Genomic DNA, 27136 nt, shown 5'->3' on the forward strand with positions numbered 1-27136 from the left:
GATGGTTTTGTCAGCAAATTCATTCTTCCAAATTTTTAATTTCCTTTTAGCATCTCAATATGTACCTGTGAGTTATGTCTCTAATCCCTGTTTGAATTTATTTATATTTTAGGTTGTTTGTGGCAACAAACAATGTTTTCTTTACCCTAAAATCACCTCTTTTATAGTTCAGGGATTGTCATCTTCCCTGTCATTCTGGGTAAGTAGCTTTTCTGGACCTTTTGCAGATCCTTCATGTCTTCCTAGGGTCTGTGCCTTCACATGCACATGGCCCTCCACATGCCTCTGCTGTTGACTTTGAGAACAGGGAAGGTAGAGGAACTCCCGCTTCATCTGTTTTTAAACCGTTGCTATGTTCTGGTGTGCTGATGTTCAAAAATGTCTGGCATTGTTTGAAAGAGATATATCTTCTAAGACACTCACTGCACTGAAAAGTAGTATTTGTTAGCAGAAAGGCAGTGTGACTGTTATCAGACCTTAGCAGGGTGACCCTGGGTGTAGCTAACGTGCTCCGTAGCCTACAAGGCAGAATCACAGCATCACAGGGTTGGGATCCAGACCAAAGAGGAAGGAGGAAATGTACCTTCTTTGAGCTTTATGAATTATTCTAAGTAATTCATACTCTAACTTATGATATAGCAGCATTTAAATTCTCTATAATTAGGAGAAATTAACAGAAGGCCAGAAAATAAAGTAACCTTTTTAAGATTTCATAGTTTATTAAGTAGCAAGAATGAAAGCCCAGGTACGTTTTGTACCCAGCTATGTTCCTTTCTTTACATCGCTCGGCAAAATTTTTGATTACCGCTCATGTGCCACACACTGTGCTAGGATGTGAGGACTCCGTGTAAGATCTACCATAGTCTTTGCTCTGAAGGATATTTGAATCTACTCGAGTCAGGGAAACATAAACGAATAAATGCACTAGAGTGCATGAGTGTGTGCGTATGTTCTTGCCTTTGGCTTTCCTATCCTAATTAGAAATAGATGGACAGAGAAAATCTCATTCTGGAGATCTAAGGCAAGTCAGCAGTGAGGGAGGGACTTGAAGTGTAGCAATTTGCGTCCTAAGAGGCCTCAGCCCTGAAACCACATGTTTACTTCACTGCTGCTCTGCCAGCTTCAATGGGACCTGAGAATTTCTATGCAAAGGGAACAACAAAAGCTGGTTATCAAACACTGTATTAAGTTAAATATGGATGGAGCCACTCATGATGGCAACAATCAACATGCAAATCAGTAACATCTGCCATATCTATCACAATGTCTTTAATTCACATTTGAGATTGTATCTCATCTCTTTCCACCTAGTGGGTGCTGTATAAATGCTTTCTAATCACATCTGCTGTAACAGAGCTCAGTGACCAATGTGACATTTAGTGACAATTATTCCGAAAAACAGGAAATACCCAGCGTTACATATGGTCCCAAGAAGCATGGCTGGCTAATAGATCATAATATTCTGTACTTAATCTTCAAGGACGTAATGCCATTTTACAAAACACCTGTCTTAGAAAGACTGTGGTATCTATCATGCAACTGGTGCCTAGAATACCTGTTAAAGAACGCACAGAGATGCTGCCCGGAATCCCAACATGCTTTTATATTTGTTACCACAGCTTTGTGATGGAGGAATGAGAACACCTGAATATTGTTTATGAAATAATGAAAACAATAATAATCCTAATAATTACCAGGAAGTTGGCATTCATATTTGGTATAATCTTCCCAGCAACCCTGAAAGTGGGTACTCGTATTATTCTCATTTCCCACATGAGAATTTTGAGGCTTTAGGGCTGGGGGGGGAGGCCTTTTTTCTGCCAAAGGCTATTTGGATATTTATAACATCATTTGCGGGCCATACAAAATTATCAACTTAAAATTAACTCTGAATAAAGCTCCTAAATTTATTGAATTTCGAGTCCCACCTGCGGTTGCCTTGGCAGGGCCAGGCCAAATGATTTCCCTGGCCCAATACAGCCCGTGGGCCGACGTTCCCCTCCCCTGCTTTAGGGGATGAAGTGATTTGCCCGAAGCCATGCAGCTAGTTTCAAACTGGTTGCTCCTAGTTTCACACCCAGGTCTGCCCTTCTCCAAAGCCCAGACAGAGTTGATTAGTGAGAATTAAAGAATGCTTTTTCCCTGTTAATTTCTATGAAGCAAACTTCATTCTTTACACAAAAAAAAGAGCCAGACACTAAAATTATAGACCTTAACATCTCTTCTACTATGTAACATGCAACTAAGATGACCCTTTGAAAAGATAATTTTAACATGGACATTTTTATGTCTTATAATCTCTAAACTCTGTTCTATTAGCCATTGTCAGTCATCTCTTTTCCACTCAAAGGTTAATAGCTGAGCACCCACTTCTGATTTAGAGTGTATGGTGCGGGTGTGCGATCCAAAGGCATGACCCAGAAGTAACCCTCCAGCTTCACTTTTCTTTTCAAGGAACCAAATTCCCTGCTGCATCAACTAATGAACTGCTGCCAACATTTCATTATAAGTGAGTTTACATGTCAATGTGCAAGGGCTTAAAATATGAAAACATTTGTAAATGGATCCCCAAGGTGAGGAAAAAAACCCATATATTTCTAAAAGCAGAGTATTATTCTTTCATTTTTTTAAAAATGGGGATCTGGTTTTTTTCCCCTTGAGAATATGTCTTGAGAATTAGCAGTAAGTTGGAAACAAAATATAAAATGGCACAAAACTCCCACGCTTTACTTTTTGTCTATGTGGTTTCTTCTCAAAAGTGTTACTCCACAGTTGATGGATTGTACTCTCTTTTTTAAAAAATTTCATTTTATTGATTTCAGAGAGAGGAAGGGAGAGGGAGAGAGAGATAGAAACATCAATGATGAGAGAGAATCAATCAGCTGCCTCCTGCACGCCCCCGACTGGGGATCAAGCCCAAAACCCCGGGCATGTGCCCTGACCGGGAATTGAACCGTGACCTCCTGGTTCCCATAGGTCAGTGCTCAACCACTGAGCCATGCTGGCCAGGCCATACTCTCTTTTTAAATGTCTAATTTCACCATGAGCCCTTTTAGAATTTTACAGAGCATTGATTTTGACTACTACATTTTTTACTTAAAAATGACTAAAAATAGAGGTGAGGTGCCTCAGATTTTGTCATAGCTCCATGGTTCTTAAAGAATGTCAGGAAATGACCTGTTTTCAGACCTGGACTTTGATGATACAAAATAAAATAATTCTGTTTTCTCAAATGCTTGCTAAATGCTCATCACCATACTATGAACTTTGTGTGATCTCTTTAACATTTACTTAATTTCACTAAACCTCAGTTTTCTCATCTGTAAAATGAGAGCAAAAATAGCAGCTGCCTCATAGAGCGCTTTTAACGTGTGTAAGACCACGTGACTAAAAAAACAGAAGACCTGGGATATGATTAAAGGTATATTTAGCCTTAAAAGCCCAAGTTTCTAACTAGACTATAGTGGACACGTGCAACATCTGCACACCCACACCTCAGTGTTGGTCCCCACAACCCTGACTGTTTTCATGGAAAGGCTGAAGTTGTTTCCTTGTAACTCTGTTTATACTATCCGACCGGATACCTTTTTAGAACTGGCTTGAGCAATTCTCAGCTAAGACATAATTTGTTTTATCAATTTGCTTCTGTAGAAAGCGTTTGGACCTGCAGTTAGCAAAGTGTAGCCTCTTTATAAGTTACGCACTGAAAGGCCACTTGGCACCATGTACAGAGAGGAGCCCTGGTAGGCACCTTCCACATATGCAGTATAAGGCTCTTTTCCTGTAGACTTCCCCCAAATATTATTTATTGACTGACACCCAGAGCTAATCATATTTCTCTCTTAATCTTTCCAAGGGATCTTTTCATTCCAAAACATATTGGTGGCTTCAGGATGGAGGGGACAGTTAACTTTGAATCTGCAAAGCTGGCTTGGAACAGGAAACACTGCCGCAGGTTGTGTAACCTCAGGGCACTTTCGTTTTTTCATGTGCAAAATGAGAGTAGTATTTGCCCTGTTTGCCTCCCAGTTCTTCAAGATAAAAATAGAAAGCATTATACAAAGAAGAGACAAAGTCACATAATTCTTAACGGCAAAGAATTTGGGTCCAAACAGCTTTAGATTTAAAGCCTGATTTTGACACTTAGTGGCTGCAGGGTGTTGGATGCATTGTTTAACCAAACAGAGCTAGAGACTGTGAAGACTAAATGAGATAACTCACTCACAATGCAACAAACTCTAGTAGGTTTTCTTGATTAACATTGGGTTATAAATGGTCTAATTTCAGTGTAAGAGAACAGAGAGGTAGGAAATATTAGAAAGACCTCAATGAACATGTGAGTTAATACTGTATACAAGTTTGACTTTAGTTTTGGTGCTTAACTAAGATCTGCATTCTCTAAATCTTGCCGGCATAATTCTAGGTCATCAGCGATAGATTACAATGAAAGCATTTTCATTAAACATTCTTTTCTCCAAAGAAAAGAATCTCAATTTGTAGACTTTACATCAGACTTGCCTTTGACTCTGTGTTTGGCACATAAAGTTCCTCAATAACTACAAGGTGTCTCCCAAAACTGTATACACACTTTGAATAATTATTAATTCCAATGGGTTAAAACTGAAAAGAAAGAAACATCAATTAAGCTATCAAAAAATGTATTTATATACATTTTTTGGGATACCCTATATTTTATATATAATGTGACATGTGTTTGCTTTTCTATGGAACCTCTCCAAAAGTCCTGTTTCTCAAGTTAATCAACACAGTTTACAAAGTCTTCCAGAGATCTGTCAAATGTATATTATGTGTCTAGCTGATGAAGTTATGACTATAAGAGATACGATGCATGCAAAGTAGTGGAAAAAGTTGCTTGTTTTGTATTTCTCCTGAATCAACAGGTGAGTTTGGCACAGTACACTTCTTTTTGGTAACTTTGATTATGCTTGAGACAAATTTCCTTTTTTAGGCTATGAAGAAAATCTTCACGGTGCTAAGATATTTCAGAGATCACTCAAAAGAACAGCAATTAAAGCATGTTAGAAGAACAGTTAAAAGAAAATTTCTCTTTGTTTTCTCTGCAAACCAAGTTACTGATAAATTCTTGAGCTTCATAGTAAAAGATGCTAATTCTACATTATTATTGGTTTTTTTGCTTTGTCTTTCCTAGAATGACTACAAAAAACTGTCAATGCAGTGCAAAGATTTTGTTGTTGGACTTCTTGATCTGTGCAGAAATACCGAAGAAGTAGAGGCCATTCTGAATGGGGATGTTGAAGTGCACCACAGTGGCAGAGATCACGGCCGTCCAAATCTCAGCCGGTTAAAACTTGCCATTAAATATGAAGTAAAAAAAGTAAGGTCAGGCTTGAAGCCTATTTACATTATTTCAGTTCCTATTGGCGCTAAATAAGGGTGAAGAGTTGGGCATCGTTGAATTCAGCTGGGTTTTTCTAATTAACAGTTGCTTTGGCAGATTCTCTAATGAGTCCTAGGAGCCTAGTGATGAGGCCTCTGACCCACCCGAATGCCGGTCTTCAAAATCTAGACGTCCTCATGTGGTGACACCACTTTCCTGTGCTTAACTAGTGACATAGCCATGACTTCTGTGTGTCCACCACAAGGCATTGGTCATATGACAAGAACATCATTATTTAAGACCCAACTCCATTTCTCATTTGTCGGTTTTCTTCTAATTCCTTCTTTAGTGCATTTCAGTCTCCTCCAACTGTACCTTTATTTGTGGACTATTTTTACTCTGGGTCTTCATGCAGTACATTCCTTCTCAAGTCCTTGACTGCTTCCTTAGGTTAGGGTCAATATCTTTTTTAAAAAGGTTTTAAAGCTAAGTTTTATAATAAATGTAATACCTGCTTGTGGCAAGCTTTCAAACAGGATAGATCTACCCCCTCTGTCTTCCCAATTCTTACAGAAAGTGGTGAATCTTTGTTCTCTTTCTCCGCAAATCTATTCCTTTGACATGGTCACACGTCAGTAAACAGCCACTTCATCACTTCAAAGGTTGCACTGTCATATCATCCGGTTCATTTCAGCAGCTCACTCTTCAAGGCTGTCCATTATTTTCTTCACGTTGGTTATTGTTACCGCAGGAAGCCACTGTCAACACACTTGTTCATACAGTTTGCTTACTTGCATGAGTTTTATTTGTAGACAAAATTCCCAGGTGCGTAGTTAATATAACACACTTTTATTTTTTAATTTCAAAACACTTGTTTAAGTTTCCCTTCAAAAAGAGATGCACCGTTTGTTTACACAGGCCAGCGGTGTATGACAGGGTTTATTTCTTCCGCTCAAAAGGAGTGTTATTAAACTTTACCATTCTGAGAAGATAAACATCGTATCTTGTTTTATCTCCGAGGTTGACCATCCTTAGGAATCATTTGTCGTTCCTTTTATAATCTGTCCTTTATCTAACCTTTTAATATTCTTTACCAATTCTTTTATTTTAGGTTGTTGCTTTTGTACATTAATAATGTTGCCCTTGGTCCTATGTGGAGATCATTTAAAAAAATAAATACGTGGAACAAATTCACTAATACAGATAACAGTGTGGTGGTTACCAGAGGGAAGGGGGTGGGGAGAGGGTAAAGGGGTCAAATATAGAGCCAGAAGGAAACTGGGCTTAGGGTGGTGAGCACACAATGCAATGGGCAGGTGACGTATTGTATAGAGCTGTACATCTGAAACTTATATAATGTTTTAACCAATGCTACCGCCATCAATTTAATTTAACAAATTGAATATGTGAGAATAAAGAAGTCTGAAAAATAAAATTTTTTTAGTTGAAAGAGTTTATGGCACAGAAATAGAATAGGCCGTCCATAAACAGACTCATATATATAAATGAGAATTTAGTATAAAATAAGTTTAGTGTTTTGTGCCAATACAGGAAAGATGGTATACATTTTTTAAAAAGTATTTAAACATCTGGACCAGCAGGGTTTTTTCCATTATTCCTTCTAGATGAAAAAAATTCCACACACTTAAAAAAGTCCTTGTGTAAAACACTGATGGATCTTTTTATAATATTAAATTTCAAATATTTTTATGCTTTGAAAGAAAGCTGATTTGTTATCAAGGAAACGTCTGATGAGTTGGAATCTCCTAATTTACATTATATTCACTAGAACATCATGCCATCTTGCTTGGTGCCAGTCAACTAGATGTTTTAGGTTCGTTCCTTAATTCTAACGATATTTTTCATGGGAAAGAACGGAACAAAATTTTAGAAGAAAATAGTTTATATTGAACTTCTCTTTAATCAAGCTGTTAAGTGTCACTTTCTTGCTAGTTTGTAGCTCATCCAAATTGTCAGCAGCAGCTCCTCTCCATATGGTATGAGAACCTGTCTGGTTTGCGGCAGCAGACGATGGCGGTCAAGTTTCTCGTGGTCCTTGCTGTTGCTGTGGGACTGCCCTTCCTGGCGCTCATTTACTGGTTTGCTCCGTGCAGCAAGGTATGTCTGTGAAACCTGGGCCTCTCTTATCTCCTAGAAGCATGTCTAGTTGAATATATCAGAGCCCGTATGCAAGGAAAATTCTGTTTCCCAAATGAAAATTTTAGGAAGGCCTTAAATAATCTTATTGTTTTTAACATTGCAAAAATAACATATACTAGCTAGGAAATAGATAAAGAAATAAAAAGAAGGGAACGTTGACCTGTAATATCATCACTGTTAATATGTAAAAGGAAACCTCAGTTACTACGGTAGTATATTTTCTGTTTGTCTCGTCTCAAGTCATGTCCATGCATATATTTTTATATTTTTAAATGAGGTTATCGCATGCATTGAGCGGATATTTCAAATAACATCTTAAAGATAAACATGCTTCCTCTCTTTATTTTTCCTCTGGCAAAATTTGGGAGGCAAATTTTTGTTTTTTATTTGTTTTAGCTAATATGACCACATAAATCTTAATTTAATAAAGGACAATCATATAAAACTAATGTAATGTTAGTTTCCATGAAGAATATTTATTTTGGGGACAGCGTACATTGTAACCTGACAGCAAAGATAGCCTTTTTTAAATTTTTATTTTTCATTTTAAGCAAAATCTATCTGCCCAGGCTTTGGTGAAAATATGTTCAGTGGACCTAGCCTTTCATTAGTGTGACAGAACAAGTTTGAAAAGTGTTCTGATGTTTGAATTCTGTTAACAGGCAAGACATTTGTCTGTCCTGCTTTGCCAACAGTCTTATTTCTCATGCTTCTGAAGCCACATTTCTGGAACTGTTTAAGTTAGGACTCTGACAGTCAGACTGGAATAATTCTCCAGCTACATGGCAAAGGTCTGCTGGACCATCTATTTATGTGCTTGGTAGAAATGTCAGCTGAATCCCTTGCTGGTCCTAAACATGGGCATGACTCACTTTCAAACATTGGTAAATGCGTGGGTGCAAACACAAATACCACCATTACCAACATATTGTTTTATTACTTATTCACATATTTGGTGCTTTAGCCTAATAGAGACCTTTATCAGCAGCTTTTGGGAGAAAGCTGATGTAAAGCCTTTTTTTAAAAATAGTGTGAACTTCATTATTGCTTTGTGGTGATGATAGGAACTGCTCGAAACTAGGCATTTTCTTACAAGTATAAAATTTATCACCACAGATTTTTTTCCCCTTAAAATATATAAGGCCAAAAATTTATCTCTAAAATATCAATGATGAAAATAATGAGATTTACTAGAATTAGAAATTTATAGCATAGATTTTCTTCTAGAATGTTATAATTTTTTTCTTCCCTCTTTCATAGGAATGCAGATTCCACTTTGAAAACTAATTCTAAATTGTCCTTCATAGAACAAAGGCTACATCTTTGTATATAGTCTCTGTTGTGCTTCTATTCACATTTCCTGAGTCTTCCGAGATTTAGGATGAATTCAAAGGGGAGGAGTTTCTGAATTATATCATTCTGTGATCGGCTAAATTTTAATATCTTTTCGAAACTGAATCATTGTCCTTCCCCCTATCCAGTGAGTTCAAAAGCATAATGTGTTCCAGAGTGTTCGGTGTTTCGACAGCGATTATTTTTGGCAGTTCTTAGAGTTACACATTTCCTAAATTTTGATTGGATCTTAACCTGATTTCCTTCACTATTTCTTCTTCCCTGGCCATGGTTCTGTCTGGCATCTGTTTTCCATTCTCATTTATGAACACTGAGGCAAATAATCAAATTAAAAGGACACTGTCAAGGTATTTCCTTCTCATATTAAAACCTCTTTTACTGACTGTTATTTAGCCTTTAAAGCATGATGATAAAATTCATTTTATAATTTTTCCATTTAGCAATGAACATAAACAGTATTTGCAGGTTACAGAATTGATTTTTTATGGGGGAAGATTGCTTAAGCTATATTGATGCTTCTATTTAAAGTACTTTTTTGAATATTTAAAAATGTCCAATACATCCATGCAAGTTAAGCCAGATGGAATTGTAGGCCTAGGTACCTTGACAGAGTCCTGTTCTTGTTTGAAGTTGGTTTTCTCCTTTCAGAAACATTTTTTTGTTCTTTCTTGTTTTCTTTTTCCACTCTACCCCAAATATCAATTGATTTATGTTCATTATAATAAAAATAGGTCATGCTGTGATTTCAAATTATTTTAGTTTAAGTTAGTGTCAACCTTTTCTGTTTCTATTGGTATTTGGTAGTTATGTATTTGGTCATCAATAAATACTTGAATGTAGTATGAAATATAATATTTAAAAGCAAGTATTTCTTTCAATGCTTTTACTCACTAACTTGCCAGGTACATCAGTTGTTTACCTTGTTCACTGACGAGTTCCCGACTTTACAGTTATTTTTCAGAAATATGTTTACATCTCAGAAGATATAGATGACAAATTTTACTAAAATGGAAAACTACTTAAATTCCTAAAGTCCTTGAAATGGTGCCAAAATCTGCTTTAGTTTAAAGAAAAACACAACTCTCAGTGATTTTGTTAGTGGTGGAAAAATGGCACCAGGTGTAAACCTTGGTTCAGCAACCTCAGTTCTTGGGCTCTGGCTAAGAAAGAATTCAGAGATGAGACTCAAACTGTAAGAGAAAGTTTATTTAGAGAGTCACAGAGGTAGAAGAAATGGGCTCAGGAAACAAGTTACAGCGAAAGAAGGGCCCTTGGAGCTTAGGAGAGAGAGAAAAAGAGCGAGAGAGAGAGAGAGAGAGAGTGAGTCCTGGGGAAAGAAGGGGGTGGGGAAAGAAGGCATGGGCATGCTACATAGAGAGAGTTGATCTGGATCCTCCATCCTAAGAGCTTTTATCTGAGGTTTCAGGTGAGGATCTCAAGAGAATATTCACCAGTTTTCCTGGTGTGTCTCTTCAGAGTAGCGGTCTCCACTGATTGCTCAGGGCCAGGGTAGGGGGTCATCAGTCAATGCAGCTGGTCCTCATGTCAGACATGGCTTTGCTGCACCTGGTTTGGCTGCTTTCCTGGCCTGCAGCTGAAACACAGCTGAGGCCTAGATGTCATCTCCAGAGGTTAATGCTTAAGGGAGTGGAGTGCAAGGGCTTGTAATTGTGCCCGTTGCTCGGCACCCAGAGAGGTTCATCCTGGTGACGTTCTGCCCCTGGCTCATCCTTCCTGCTCTGCTCATGTCTGTCTATCTGCCTGCCTGCTACAATTTGTAATGGGAAATGGGGAATAGGAATATCTGAGCACACCATTTTAGTCTCCTGCCAACCAACTTTTTATTTTTTATTTGCTTTTTTTCCTTTGTTTAATTTCTTTCTTTGTACTAGAATGTTTAATAAGCAGCTAAAACACCTGGTTTGATTTTCCTCTGTTCCTTCTGGATAAATTAAAGGACTAATATTACATAAAGGCCAGTAATTCGATGAAGAAGGCAGGCCAGCCATGTCAGGGGTGAGGCACAGATTAGACATACTGCCTGAATAAGTGAACATTGACTCTGGGTGTGTCCAGGACATCGAAACTCAAGTTCCGGAGTTTTCAGGCTTGTGGCCCACTCTAATGTAGATGGCTTTATTCTCAACCCTGTTCTCTGTCCCCACCCTTTCTCTTCTCCTTCTCTGTCTCCTTTGCCTTCTCCTGTTTAATTTGTGCTCTCTTGTGTTTTGGGTAAACTTTGTATTTTGAGGGCTGCCTCTGATTGGAACAAGGCAGAATATAAATAAATTTTCCATGGATTTTGCTACTAACAGTCATGGCCCCAATCCCAGTTTTCCACAGCAGTGAAATAAATTGAAAATTTTAAAAAATTGGTTTAAGATTTATAATAGTTTTTTCTATGAGGAACTTATTAAATCTGGTGCTACATTTTCATTTGCTATAATATATAATTAAAATAAATCACATGTAAAACATGGTAGCATTAAAAGTATACATGTGGCACACCATGGGGAAAAAAATTAAAGATGCATTCATGTTGATTTGTTAACAGTCTGTATTTTTTTTTTTAAACATATCTTTATTGATTTCAGAGAGAGGAAAGGAGGGGGAGAGAGAGAGATAGAAACATCAGTGATGAGAGAGTCATTGATCGGCTGCCTAGCCCGCAACCCGGGCATGTGCCCTGACCGGGAATCGAACCCCGATCTCCTGGATCCTAGGTCGACGCTCAGCCGCTGAGCCACGCCCAGCCGGGCAACAGTCTGTATTTTTGAAAACACAGCTAAGGACAACATGCAAAGGAAAATAAAGCCCACTCTGTTTCCCATTATTTTAACCTGCCTTCATTTGATATTTGAGAGGTCTATTAAACAGGATCTAAGAAACCAAAACAAAACAAATACTCTTTGAGTCAAATAATGAGCATTGTTACGGAAGAATGGTTTTTAGAGAGGATTTTTATAGCAGATTTTCACAAAGTAACTTTGGATTGTCTCTGCAATGTATCTAACTAGATGGATCCATTTGCCTAAAACCATATAGAAAGATATTAGACACACACACACACACACACACACACACACACAGGCTCTCGCTCAAATATCTTGATGCCCTGTCTGGCTTAAGATTTTAAATTCAAGAGACAAGGAACTGAAGTAGGTGATTCATTCTAGCCTTAATTTTTAAGATTTTGAAAATCATATAGGCAAATAAGACTTATAGGAAAAGAGAACATTGATTGCATTTCTTCCATAATAGCATTTAGTTTTTTCAAGTCTTTAAAAATTTATTTTTATTTTCTTATTTTTCAACTACAGTTGCCATTCAGTATTATGTTTCAGGTGTAGAACATAATGGTTACACATTTGTATAACTTATGAAGTGATTCCCCCAATAAGTCTAGTACCTACCTGTCACCATATATAGCTATGATTGACTTAAAATGGACCTTCTTTGTTTTCTCTAAGAATTTACAAATACCTCTATATGCACTTTAATGTTAAAGTAAGAAATTATTTTGCAAAACCAAATGAACTTTGAAACAAGAATGCCTGAATTCAAATTCCAGCTCCACCGTTTATGAGTTGTGTGACCTTTAAGCAAGTTTCTGGGCCTCACTTCCTCAGGTTTTTTTAAATCTATAAAATAGGCACTTTAACATCACCTACCCCTTTGGATTGTAATTATGAGTTAACAGTAAAGCCCTTAAAACAGTACTTGGCACGTGGCAAATATGGCTATGTTGTTGGTATTATTATTAATTTATACGCACACGCACCTAAAAAAAACAACTGCACACACACACTGAATTTGCTGACCATTTCAGGGGATGCACAGAGCCCCTGAGACGTATCCTGGACACACAGAGTTAGTGCATCTCAGATGGAAACGAATCCTGTACTATAGAGACACAGGAGCTTTTACTGTCTCCATATTTCATAGGAAGAATTTGATTTTCACATAATTTAGGAAATTCACTTATTGCCACTTAGCTAATGAAGGAATGAAACTGGAACTTGAACCTAAAATGTGGGACTTCAAATCCAGTTGCATTCCAGAACATGGTTCCTGTACATTATGGGAACCGCCCTGCAGTCCTCTCCTCTGTTGGAAGTTATTTTCTTGGTACTCATGACTTCTACTCCATTTACAACATCCCCAAAATAGCAACATCACTGGAGGCCTGACTGTGCCCACGTCAGGGAAATATACACGAGGACCACAAGGAAGGCAAAGATCCAGCCAAGGGTCTGTGCATTGCAGAGCAGTCTCAGTTTAATATTTTTATTGCTGCTTCCTCAATACTTCATGCCCATTAAATTAATTTGCTTTTTATGAATAATGATGATACTCTGTCTTGTATCATTATTATATTAATGAAATATTATTTTGTCAGTGCTATATAACGTTTTAAGAATTTAAATAACATTTAATAGAAAAGCTCACTTATTTATCAGTTCAGAACATCTACATATGTAGATGAGGAGTGTGACTAAAATTTTATAACAGCATAAATAATTATTTTATCATTAGTTATGGAAATATACATCTTGCTCTTAGGAGAACATTGGAGTACACAGGTGGTTATTCTTGGGTATAGGCGTGTGTGTTTTGCAAAGCATACAAAACAAAGCTAAGATTTTCTTTTGGCCTGTGTTGTGGCAGATGGGGAAGATCATGCGTGGACCCTTCATGAAGTTCGTAGCACACGCAGCTTCCTTCACCATTTTTCTGGGACTCCTAGTCATGAATGCAGCTGACAGATTTGAAGGCACCAAACTCCTTCCTAATGAAACCAGCACAGATAATGCAAAACAGCTGTTCAGGATGAAAACATCCTGCTTCTCGTGGATGGAGATGCTCATCATATCCTGGGTAATAGGTAAAGTCTGATTTTCCATCATCATTTATTTTTGCAGCCTTAGCAGTTGGACTGGATGACACTGATCCCTGCACACATACAGCTGTATGCAGCACAGGACAATGCAGCGCACCATGATTTTCTTTGTGTTTTTAAAGCAGGCTTATCTTGGGTTCGTTATCAGTGCCATAGTCTTATGACATGCCCCAAGAAAAACCTAGGAAGAAAATAAACAGGATAGTATTAATCAAACGCCATCAGGGATGAAAAACTGCCACTCATATTTTGGAAGAGCTGTGACTTAAAGCTTAAAAACAACCACATGAGATTTAATAGGAGCTGAAGCGAATAGCTACTCATTTTGGGAATATTATGTACCAGAAACTGTTCAAAGCACTTCATTTTATTTATTGATTTTTTTAAAGAGAGAGAGAAACATCAGTTTGTTGTTCCACTTACTGATGCACTCATTGGTTGCTGCTTGCATGGGCTCTGACGGGAGATCAAACCTGCAGCCTTGGTGCATCCGGACAACACTCTAACCAACTGAGCTACCCGGTCAGGCCTCAAAGCACTTTATATGCATCAAATCTCACCATCTCTCTGCCTCCATTTTCCAATCTGTAACTTAATAATACATCTACCTTACAGCATTTATGTGAGAATTATGTAATTTGCTTTAGAGCTCCCAGTTGGTAAAGTGAAACTGGGGTGCAGTATTAATTACCACACTATTTGTCAATCAATGACACGTGTGACTTGTCATTAAATATAATGCAAATAGAAAAGATATGTCAATTGGATATTTATGAATGAATAAATTCAATAGCTGTTAAGTGCCTTTGTTAGGGAGTGAGGAGTCCTTGCACTCAAGGAAGTTAAGTGTGGGGCAGGTCAATAAGTGAATCAGTAATTAAAACCTATGTGATGAATACTGTCATGGAGAAGCTGTTAGGGTTCTGTGGCCCTGCACAAACTGGGCAACTCAAGCTGAGTGAGTTTGAATGTGGAAGGGGCAGAGACGGCCTCCCTGGACAGCACCTTCAGTCTGAGACTTTGAAGGTAAGGGAATGTTAACCTAATCAGGTGTCTGGCGGGGAGTAAGGACATGGAAACCTTAGACGGGAGAATGTGGAAAGGGGACCGCACCTGGCGAACTTAAAGTGTTATGGGTTAGGACCAGCTGGAGCACAGGTGCTTTTGTGGATGTGGCTGATGGCAGACGAGGGTGGCGAGATGGCAGAAGATGATTTTTAGTGTTTGTGATGTGATCAGATCACTCACAGTTGAGAAAGGTCCCTGGGATTCAGGGGGTGGGGGAAAGGATGTGAGAGCTTCTTAAAAGATCCACTTCAGAAAACTTGGTGACTTGTACATGGAAAGGGAGAGCTGTGGACTCCACCTGGGGTTACTGGGTGGTGACTGCAGTTCTGGAAGAGGGAGAAGGTAGAAGGAAGACCGTGCTTGGGTCCGAGAGAACAAAAAGATGATAATGACGTTTGGGTTGTGATGGCCTTTGAAGTTCCCATGGGATTTCCATGTGAAGATGGCTACCAGGTAATAGAAAATGCAACCCCTGGGAGGAGCCTGGGTTGTGCATCAAGTTTCAGCCCCTTTATTTCCTAGATGGTAGTTAAGGCCCTGACTGTGCGTGATATGACCCGTGGTGGAGAAATATAGGCTGTAAAGGGAAGAAGCCTCAAGGAATCTTCTTTCAAACCTCTAGTTATTAATCCACGAGCTGGGTTCTCCCCCAGTGACCTGGAGAAGCATCCACAGGCAGTTTTATATCACTTCTAGGGCAGGGGCTGTCTTCTTGGCTTCCTCACCCTGGGGCCCATAGGATTGTGAGTGGCTCTGGGTGCCACATGCAGGCCATGGGCACACTAGGGAGCATCTGAGGGAGAGCAACCAGAAGAGCATGAGCGAGTGCCCCTCCACAGCACAGCCCTGGAGGGGCGCGAGGAAGCTTATGCTGGGGGGGGGGGGGGGAGTGGAACCCAGGGCCTGTGGAGCCTGAAGTGCATGAGTTGGAGAGCCCCATTTAGAGAGAAAGAAGTCAAAACTGGGCTTTAGAAGGAGCCTGGCTGAATAAGGCAACTTGAAACTTAAATTTCATTAGCTTCATGGTAAAACCTGCTTCTGCAGAAGAACAGATTTAATGAGCACACAGGTGATTTTGTTTTATTTAATTTAAAGAAATTTAAAGCAGAGGGATCAGAGTTTTCCTCTACTGCCCTCAAGTACCAACCAGTTCACATGGAGGGGATACTTTCTACAAATTCAGCAATGGGATGATAGCCTTCAGAAGTAGTAAGCACCTCATCTCCAGGCACGTTCAAGCAGAGGCTTGGTCACGGTGGAGAAGTCCCTCACTTGCAACAGGAGTTGGCCTAGATGGGGGATTTCAAATTATGCTTGGCAGCTCCCAGGGACTCTCAGGGGAAACAGGACAGGGAATCTTTCTTCAGGCAGTATAGTTCACTGTATTCGTTTTGTTTTTTAAGCTTTGGTAAGATATTTTTACCAATAATTCTAGGAGAGAGAGAGAGGGAAGGAGAGAGGGGGGTAAGATGGAGAAATGGGAGGAAGGAGAGGAAGCTTTGAAAACAACTAGACCATATGAGTTTAAATATCCCATTAATCCCTATGGTTCAGTTCTCTAAACTACCCTCGTCTCCTATTGAGGAGGCTGGCAGGAACCCAGGCACCACAAAGGGACCACAAAAGGAAAGCTGCCTTCAGATTTTTTCATCCCTGCTCGTAGTTTTGGGGGCTGGAAGAGGTGTGTGTGTGTGTAAGTGTATACATGCAGTATATCCTGTTTTAAATTTGAACCGCTAAAATGTGCATGACTTTAATCCTAGCCGCCTCTTAATGTGGAGAAATTCAAAATAAAGTAATGAAGTGGGCTTCTCGTAAAAGCACATCGTCTGTGCTGCATTGACTGCTAGTTTTGAGAAAAGCGCATAGGAAATGGTTAGTGAGCAGAGACCATTCACACGGCGGGTTCTCCGTTAGAGGTTCATGACAGATGTGAGAATTTGGGGCAGGCGGTTGTTGGGAGGAAGGGGAGAAGATTAATTTCAACTCGGGGACTGTGAAAGACTTCTTGATGGAGGTAGGTTTTGATCAATTATTGGAATCTAAAGATTATATTCCTCCACATGGCTCCAGGAGAAAGCAGGATGTCAGAGAGTAGGGTGCCTTAAAGGTAATAGGGGGAGCCTGGCCAGAGTGGCTCAGGTTGAGCCTTGTCCTGTGCACTGAAAGGTTGCTGGTTTGATTCCTGGTCAGGGCACATACCTGGGCTGTGGGTTCGATCCCTGGTCAGGGCACATGTAGAAGGCAACCAATCAATGTTTCTCTCTCTCTCCCTTCTTTCTAAGCAAGTCCTTGGTGAGGATTACAAAAAAAAAGGCAATAGGGGTAAAGTCACTCCTTTTTAATAAAGTAAGATTCAAATTAAGACAGAAATTATGTGCCAATCAGAGAAATGTAAAAGTAGTAAGTGCTCAATAATGTTAGCCTTTACTTTGCCCAAGTGCCAGACACTGTGCAATGTAGTTCACATGTATGATTTTATTTGTCTCATAACAGTTCTATGAAATAGTTGAAAATTACCATCATACCCATTTTACAGACTGAGTTTTAGAAAGTTTTAAGTAATTTGCCAAAGATTACATAGCTAATAAATGGAGGGACAAGGTCTCCAATCCATGGCTATCTGTCCCCAAACCTGCTTCTAACTACTACACTAAATTTTCCAGCAAATGTGCAGTATTAGTAATAATTCCACCAGCAAGAGACCACTATTATTAATAGGGTCCTGAATTCCTTCTAGTCTTTTACTGTAGGAAAACATAAAGTCCTAGAATACACTGCATATTTGACTCTTTTACTTAACACGTTTAAATGCTCATGAGAAACATTTTCCACCACATTAGTCCAGGTCTTCCAAGAAGCATGTGCAAAGACAGGATTAAATATATGACAAGTTTATGAAGACAGGTTGAAATTCTATTAAGGGAAATTTCATGTGGGATAAAATGGGGAGGGAGCCGAGGAAGGGTGCAAGGGCTGTCAGGCTGGGATGCAAGTCTGATCCTGAGGGATGGAGAGAGGGAAGGAAATTTGGGAATAAGCATCCTAGAGCTCCGTGCAAGGCTGTCAGGAAATTCTTGCGCCAAAATCAGCCATCAGAGGAGTCTCATGTCTCCCAAGAAGGGGTGCCCTCAGTCATTGGCTGGGAGTAGCCTAAGGGAAGCATGGTCGGGGGACAAAAGTGGCTGTAGTTTTTAGACTGCAGAAGTTGAAGCCCATGGACAATGAAATTCCTGTAGCTGAAGGCCTGTGAGGTACATTCTCCTGGTCACTACCCTGTGGCAATTAAAAGATCATACCAAATGGCTGCATACTACTCCATCTGTGAAAGTCCCATAATTCTATTTTGAGTGTGTGTGTATGTGTTGGTTATAAAGAATCCTACAGTGAACATCTTTTAAACATATTTTTTATGTATAGAACTAATGGATCAAAATATTTTTTTAAGCACCTCGATGAACTTTGTCACATTGCTTTCAGGTAATGCACTGATATTGGTGGACTGTGGGATTTGGGGGGACATGGGAATTATTTATGACTGGTTGGTCTGAAGCCAAATGCTGAAGGATTTTGAATATCAGGCTGAGGCCTTTTAAATTTATTTTGTTTTATTGAAGGACTTAGGCTGGAATGAAATTGAATTGCTTTTTTAACCCCTTTCCAATGCAGGCATGATATGGGCTGAATGTAAAGAAATTTGGACTCAAGGCCCCAAAGAATATTTGTTTGAGTTGTGGAATATGCTTGATTTTGGTATGTTAGCGATCTTCGCGGCATCGTTTATTGCAAGATTCATGGCATTTTGGCATGCTTCCAAAGCTCAGAGCATCATTGATGCAAATGATACTTTGAAGGACTTAACAAAAGTCACACTGGGAGACAATGTGAAATACTACAATTTGGGTGAGTTTACAGTACACATTCAATATAAGTTAATAAAAATGTAGAATTTTCTTAAAAAAGTACATGTCAATAGTAGTTTGGTTACTATCAATTCCCATTGAATTACTGGCTAGTTTCCAGCTTTCCAGCTTCTTCAGAGTATCTGTATATGAGGAAGCATGTTATTTGTTCCTTCCTTCTATTTTTTTCTTTTGGCTGGAAACATCTCTTAATCATAAGATTTATCTCACTTGTCTCTTGAATCAGTTGGCTAACCACCAAACTCCATTGAGAATGCCTGTCTTATGTCTTGGATTTATTTTTTTCCTCTTGTCTATTAAAAATAGTACACATCTGCGTATCATTTCCATTTAAAACATACAAATTATTTGAAAGCAAGGGAATTGTTGGAATCTCTGGAAGGGGCCCCCAGTAAATAACACCACTGTTTCCCACCCAAGCTTTGAACTAGTAGAGAAATAAAGCAAAAAGTTAATATGGAGGTCAGATCATCACCCCTAATACTGATAAAGTTCAGAGTAGATGACATAGTTCTGAGCCGTTACTCAGTGGGATCTGAATTAGGCAGATGTATCCTTCCATTTCCAGGCAGCAATGGACAGGGAAGTCCTGTCCTAAGAGGAATATGGCAGCACATGCCCTGACCATGTGACATTCCTCCAGGGTGGGCAGGAGAATTCTCAAGAAAAGAGGGCAGAGCTGAACCAGGTTTGCTCAGTTACCCATCCCAAGCTAACAATCTGGAAAGTCACTCTACCTCCCCAGGAAGAAAGTGACAAGGGATGGATATAGGTCCAGTAATTTGCCTAGGACAACCCCTTCTTGTAGAAACCTGGAGTGGGAAAAATAGATTCCCTCTGAATACTTATTTTAAACCCTCTGATAAGATATCAGTTAACACAGTCAATTGACATCTCTACGGGTTTATTGGCTATATCACATAAGGATTTCTTTTTTATTATTAATTTTTAATATTTTAACATTTAAAGTTTTTTAATATACAGAATTTTATAAAGTCAAAGCTATCTATCTGTTTATATGTAGTTCTTATATTCCAAGCACTATGAAAAAAGAAAACTGCTTTTATTAGTTTCTTGTATCCTTTCCTAGTTCCACTTCTTAGCAAATAAGCAAAAACAAATTTATAATAACACATTGTTTTTGCATTTTTCTTCATGATAGTTTCTTAATTGGGTTTTTTTGATGATCTGATATCAGGTCATTAAAATTAATAAATGAATAATTGCTCATTTTTATGATAAAAATAGACTTGAGTGACTCATAAAATTATTTAATAAGTTTAAATAATCAGAAGCATCCCACAAGCCCAAAATCACATTATAGTGTTATAGTTTAAGATTAAATAATAAGTGCTACCATTTATTTAGTGCCAAGCACTTTCTAAACATGGAACGTATGTTGACTTACTGAATTCTCACAACAGATGAGAAAGGTAGGAGTGGTATTATCTCATTTTCAAGGATGGGAAAATAAGACTAAGAGAAGTTAAATAATTTTACCAGTTTTTCCAGCCTATCTACTGGAATTTTTACATATACTGAGTCTCTAGTTTGAGCTCTTAACCTTTATGTTATACTCTCATGGAAAATTGCCAGCAAACCAGCCAGGAGGGCCATTTTCTCAATAAATTCATAAGCTCAAATATACCTGACACTTAAAGAAGCCCTTTAAGATCAGAGAATTCCACGGGGACTAGATTGCTAATGTAATTGCATTCATAACCGGAAAAAGTTACCTAAATAAGCAACTTAAAGACACTCACCATAACTCTTCATCTTTCCTTTTTCCTAGCCAGGATAAAGTGGGACCCCTCTGATCCTCAAATTATATCTGAAGGTCTTTATGCAATTGCTGTAGTTTTAAGTTTCTCCAGAATAGCTTATATCTTACCAGCAAATGAAAGCTTTGGACCTCTGCAGATATCGCTTGGAAGGACAGTGAAAGACATCTTCAAGTTCATGGTCATATTCATCATGGTGTTTGTGGCCTTCATGATTGGGATGTTCAACCTCTACTCTTACTACATCGGTGCCAAACAAAACGAGGCCTTCACAACGTACGTGATCTCGGGTGTTTTAACGATGGTGATTGCAGGTTAAAGAAATATGAACTGAAATGATTCCAGAGTCACTAAATGTTGTGTAAAACAAAATGAGAACCTCATGATTTGTATGTTCTCAGATGTTTTGATGGTGAAGGCTGCAGATTAAATAAATGTCGGCTGAACAGTGTTTGTATGTGTCCATGGGATAGATAATTCTTTGATAAAGATTTATCTCCAGTTCCTCTTTAGCAGAAAGAGGTGATTTTTAGATGAGTTGAAAGAACTCGAAGATATAAGCACTTTCCTAATTTAAAGTGATCATAGCTTACATTTTTAGAGCCAAGTACTGTAATAAACCCCTCACATGCATGATTTCATTATTTCCGTTTCACAAGAGGAAGCTGAAGTTCAGAAAAGTGAAATACCTTGCTGAATGTTGTTGCACAGCTGCGAGCATTTGGAAAAGCTGGAACATAACCCCTTGTCCACGGACCTCAGGATCTGTGCTCTCAACTGCTTACAGGACGCCTGGGGCGCTGGCCATGAGAGCAGCCGCTTTCCTAATTTAATTTGTCAGGCCTTATTGAGAAGATCTGTGTTATCAACAGGGACCAGAGTTTTGACTTATGTTCACCATAGACACCCGTGGTTTTTAAAATAAAGTATTTTTAGAATTGATTACTCAGATATTAGGTCCTCGTGTCACAATCAGAAGCATCAACTGAAACATAACCTATTGTTACCCATACTTTTGTGAAGTGCAGTTTATCAGAGAAATAAAACCACTTGGGTTAAGCAGAGGGGCTGAGCTTTGGTCTGTAATTATGCCTAAAGCATGGAAATACCTACCAAGACATGTCAGTGATTTTGGTAACAGTTTATATAGATAACAGTCTATGTTTATATTGTCATATTTTCCTTAAGACACATACTATTGTTATCTACTATTTATTGCACATAAGTAGAAATATAGATGAGCAGGAAACCTAAAGGGACTCTAACATATTGTATTATTTTTATTAAGTAATACATTTAATACTTCCATTGCCAAGCTATAGATTATTTAAATGTTAACATCTGTAGTTATGAAGTTATGTTTAATAACATTTATTGAGTGCTTATTATGTGCCAGATATTGAGCTATGTGCTTCATATGCACAGTATTACCTCATTCTTGCAGCAGTGCTGGAGATAAAAGTTATTGTACCTATTTTATAGAAAAAACTGAGGTTCAGGGAAGTTAAAGAATTTTCTCACGAATACCTAGTAATTTGCAAAGACAATAAATTAACTCACTTTTATTATGGCACTACTGTCATTCTTTTATACACTTCATTATTTCCTTTCTCTCTTTTATTTTTCCCCAGAGTCGAGGAGAGTTTTAAGACATTGTTCTGGGCTATCTTTGGACTTTCTGAAGTGAAATCAGTGGTCATCAACTATAATCACAAATTCATTGAAAACATTGGCTATGTTCTTTATGGCGTCTATAACGTGACAATGGTTATTGTTCTGCTAAACATGCTAATTGCAATGATCAACAGTTCATTCCAGGAAATTGAGGTATAGTCCCTATACATTTGTATAATCTGTACCTAAATGGTTTAACTATTCTAGGAATCAACTCAGCAGTGATGATAGAAATACAGACAACTTTCCCTCCTTTGTTCTTTCCCTGTTTATATAATTGCTTGACCAGTGATCTAGAAAATTTTAACTCTTTGCTTCCAAATGTAACATCTATGGGTGTAGTGGGAGAGTTAAGTGTGAGGAGGAGAAATGCTGTCTGATTTTTTATTAAAAAATTAAAAATACTGTATCATTTTTAATTTCTATTTTATTCAAAAATAGATTACTTATGAATACCACTGTTCTCCAAATCTTTTTTGAGTGAGGTTCCTAATTGATATTTTCTCAAATTTAGAGTGATTACACATTTTAATTCCAGAAACCTCTGTCTGTGTCCTGAGTTAATCAAACAAGAGATCTCTTGCAGAATGAAAGAGTGGGTAATATTTTAGAGTGTTTTTTAGGATGTAAGAAAATACATTTATATCTTCCAGTGTATTTATAAATACACGCCTGCTGAGATCTGCAGTCCTGTAAGCCTGACGAAATTTTAGACAGATTTAGGAGAGTGTGTGAGTGGAACCAACCTTTTGGAAAGACCTTGGAACAGCCTTCGGGGCTGCGAGTGTTTGCAGGCGTCGCTGCAGGCACACAGCGTGGGACGTGCCCCGGTGACTTTGTTTGAGGGTTCCCTTGCTGAACTGCCATGTGTATCTGTTTAGGATGATGCGGATGTGGAATGGAAATTTGCAAGGGCCAAACTTTGGTTTTCCTACTTTGAGGAGGGAAGAACTCTTCCTGTTCCCTTCAACCTGGTGCCAAGTCCAAAGTCCCTGTTTTATGTCTTGCTGAAGCTTAAAAAATGGATTTCTGAGCTGTTCCAGGGTCATAAGAAAGGTTTCCAGGAGGATGCAGAGATGAACAAGGTAATTTGACTTGATAACTGTTTATTACATTTTTAAATGCTGTGGCTGTTATAAGTGCTGTACTGTTATATCCCTTTAAAAAGAAGCGGTCCGTTATGACATGTCCATTTATTCCTTATGTAGTCAGTTAGCTCAGCTTGGTCCTTTGGCTTATGTCTGTATAACAGGAGCACGTTGGACATGTCTTACTTAAAGGAATATCAGAAAAAATTATTAAATGTAACTAAAATAATGTAATACATTACTTGGAGCAGATAGTGAAAGGGGGAGCTATTCTGGGACCCCCTTTTGCTGTTGTGGCTACATGTCTCTCCACCTTCAAACCGCTAGGCAAAGCATCGGTAGCTGATTATGCCTCGGAGGAATTTGACTCTTAAGTAGCTTCTATATTGAAAAGTTCAGAAATCAACTGCTCTCCTGCATTGTGGGAGCCTAGGCTTGGCAGTAGCTGGTTCAAGAAAGAAAGATCTGAGGGAACTAATTGGAAACAATAATCCAATGAGGCAGCACAATCTCAAAAAACCATAAAAGAGGCACATTGCTTAGAGGAAGGGATAGGATGATCGCAGGATGTGCAGAAATGTTTAGAGCACATGTGGAATGTTGTATATAACTGTGTGGGCGGGGGGGGGTACTCTATGCAAAAACCCTGCTGGGTGCAGAACTCTACAGCCAGGAGTAGCTGCGTCCAGAGCAGGTGTACCCAGATGGGGACAGGTGTGGAAAGGTCTCATGATGGGGAACTGCAGGAGTTGCCTCTTTCACCTGAAGAAGGAAGATTGAAGGGGAACATGACTATCTTTCAGATTCTCACTGTTGACTAGGAAATAAAATTGTTTTTTGTCCCTTCAGAAGTAGGAAGAGAGGCAATGGGTGAAAGTTACGAAAAGTTCAATTTTAGTTCTATGTAAAAACAAACTTGTAACAAAATCTGCCCAACAGGGTGGTGGGCTGTTTTATGATGTAATAATCTCTCATCACTGAAAGTAATCAATATGCTGGATGACCAACATTAGGATATGTATAGAAGATCTTCCTACACTGGGTGGGCAATTATGCCAAATGATTGTAAAAGTTCCTTGCAATTATAAGATTCTATCATGAATAAAGGGGAAACATTCTAATTCCTGCTCCATTTGCCACTTACTACTTGGGCTTCTCAAGTGAGTGATAAACTCTGAGCTCTAGTTTCCTCAGCTGCACTATGGGAATAAAATTATGTCCACAGTATGAAGATCAAATAAACATGTAAAAGTGCTTTGAGAATTCCAAAGCCCTCTTTAAATATTATTATTGTTATTTTATGTTGGAATTTTGGAAAAATATGCCACTTAAGACAGCTTTCCAGATGTATTACATAGAACCCAGTGGGCTGAGTAGCAAAAACTTTCCTTACTTTACTTAATAAAATTAAGTTGTGACTAGAACTGCAATCTGAGAGAATTCAGTGTCCAAAGGAAATGTCTAAGCACTTATCAAAGGGAAGACCCCAATAAGAGTATTTTCCTATTATTGAAACTTGCTGGAGGCTTAGGCCAGATGGCTTTTAAAATATGGAATAAAGAAAGAATAAAACTTGTTTTGTAATACCAAATGTACGATTAGCAATTATACTCATTTTATTATCTATTTTTAAAAGAGAAACGAAGAAAAGAAGTTTGGAATTTTGGGAAGCCACGAAGACCTTCCAAAATTATCACTTGACAGAAAACAGGTAAGATTATCTTTGAAAATATGAAGTAATGCATATGACCAGGCTTATCTTTTCAGAGAAAAGAACAAATGTTCAGAAGCAATTTCAAGAAACAGAAATTATACACATTAAAGAATTTATTTTAACAATGCGCAAGGAATCTGTTTTTGAGAGCTGGAATTAAAGCTATGTTCAAACAGTCAGCAAAGAAATTATGAGTATATTTAAGATGTATTAAACACATATTTTTGGGAACTTAATGGATGATGTAATAAAGGAATAATGATGTAAAGAAGGAAAAATTAAAATAATAGAGGAACTTGTCAGGGGCTGATGGGGATAGCATTAAACTATCAGCAGCTCAGGTGGAGAGTATGCACAGCTGGTAGAGAGCCTCCTTACTTGTCAGTAATCAAGAAGCTGTCAAAAAAGGCACCACAAGAATTCAATGGCTGTTGTAGTTGGCATAGCCTTGGAAATGTATCAGCGCCCTAATTTGGAGAGGCCGAATCCCCAGGGATGGAGGCATTTGCTTCCTTCTTGTTGCATGCACATAGAGGCTCAAGAAATGCTTATGGATACAGGAAAGTTACACATGAATTAATTAGGAGAAGACAATGCATCAGGAAGGACTTGTATTCAGTTGGACATAAAAACCAACTCCCGGTGTCTTACAAGACAGTCGCTTTCCCCCTCCCATTTAACGCCCACAGCTGGGGTACCACAGGCCTGTTGCCAGGGGTGAGCCTCGGCGATTTTCTTGGATTTTTTGTGTGATAGTCAGATGCAAGATGACAGTTCCATCTCCAGCCATTGCGCCCAGTTTTTAATCATGGAGAAAGAGTAAGGGCAAAGGAAAAGGGGTGTGCCAGCCGACTCTGCCACACTCTCGGAAGCGCCTCCCAGCAGTTTCTGTTGTTGTAGCTCATTAGCCAGCACTGTGCTACAGAGTCGCTCCGTGGGACACACAAATGCCGAGGAGGGAGGCCTTTTTGTTTCGTTTTTCAGTTCTGTTACCTCCCCGGCACAGTAAGAATACTCATAAGTACTGACTTAGTAAGAGCATTGAACTAAGTCCTCAGAAGGTTGGGATCTCAACTCATCTCTGCCTTTTTAGCAATTCATTTGACTTATCCAAACTTCAATTTCCTCATCTAGGAAGTAGGGATGATCAAGTTATATAACCCATCCCACAAAACTGCTGGGAGGGTTAAATTGGTCTTTTGTAAATTACAAACACTGCACAAATGTAAAGTACTTGTCATAAAGAAGTGGCTCTTTTTGTTATTTGGGTATAAGCATCTCAATAAAAATTTTGCAAAAATAGGTCAGTGTAAGTTGGATTTTATAGTTTTCATGTAAGAAACTACTAGTGCCGAAATTATGATGACTGCATGACACCAAAAATCATTGGACAAATATGAAAAAAATCCAAAGGGAATCAAACGCCTTTTTTATGATAGAAACTGTAGTATCTCTCAAATGAAATAATATTATTTTCTTTGTAGTATCTCCAACGGTGTAGAAAATGAAAATTTGTTTTAATCATCTGAAAAATACATTTTATGTCCTTTAAATAAGGCTTGGATCACCTTATACTTTCCTATAGCACATAGATATATATTTTTACTAACAATAATATATTTTATTTTAATGGTGCTATAGCACATATTTTAATCCTAGATTAAAACACACTCTTTAAGAGCAATACTAAGCATGTGGTATCTGACCCTGGTGTAGATCAACAAAATGCTGATCCAATATCAGTTCATCATCTAGAGGCCCTTCTGTGTAATTGTGTATCGTGGCAGCCGTGGAGATGTGCCATTCATACCTTCTTTTGGGAAAGAGCTCCTTCCTGTGCTCAGCGGACAGCCTTCAGTGCAGCACCTTTGGGATCCCCCTCGGCTTTCCCACAGTGGCCATGCTCTTGTCCTGGACATTTGTTGCCATCACAGGACCCCTTTGGGGGCAGTCTTTGAACAGCTCCCTGTCGGGCTGGCTGACTTTCTCAGAAAATCTGTTTACCTCTCCCTCCTTCACAGAGGAGCTGAGTCTCACGGCCTGGAAGCTTTTTCTGCCTTCTCCTGCTCCCAGTCCCCATTATCTCTCATAGGCGTAATTCTAAATACATTTCACA

General features: G+C 38.6%; 1 protein-coding gene across 2 annotated transcripts in view; it reads left to right on the forward strand.

Moving 5' to 3' along the window:
- TRPC6 (transient receptor potential cation channel subfamily C member 6) overlaps positions 1-27136 on the forward strand; it is a gene marked incomplete at its 5' end in the record, with an annotated part of 81903 nt that overhangs the window by 44669 nt on the left and 10098 nt on the right. For both annotated transcript variants that reach the window (XM_081154600.1, XM_081154601.1), the window contains 8 exons: positions 5171-5356; positions 7313-7477; positions 13541-13757; positions 18510-18743; positions 20556-20820; positions 22176-22371; positions 23100-23303; positions 24943-25017. In XM_081154600.1, coding sequence (XP_081010726.1) covers positions 5171-5356; positions 7313-7477; positions 13541-13757; positions 18510-18743; positions 20556-20820; positions 22176-22371; positions 23100-23303; positions 24943-25017 — 1542 coding nt within the window. The remainder of the gene's footprint in view (positions 1-5170; positions 5357-7312; positions 7478-13540; positions 13758-18509; positions 18744-20555; positions 20821-22175; positions 22372-23099; positions 23304-24942; positions 25018-27136) is intronic.

This window comes from Miniopterus schreibersii, assembly GCF_964146895.1.
Source record: "Miniopterus schreibersii genome assembly, chromosome: 12".
NCBI classification, from domain to species: Eukaryota; Metazoa; Chordata; class Mammalia; order Chiroptera; family Miniopteridae; genus Miniopterus; species Miniopterus schreibersii.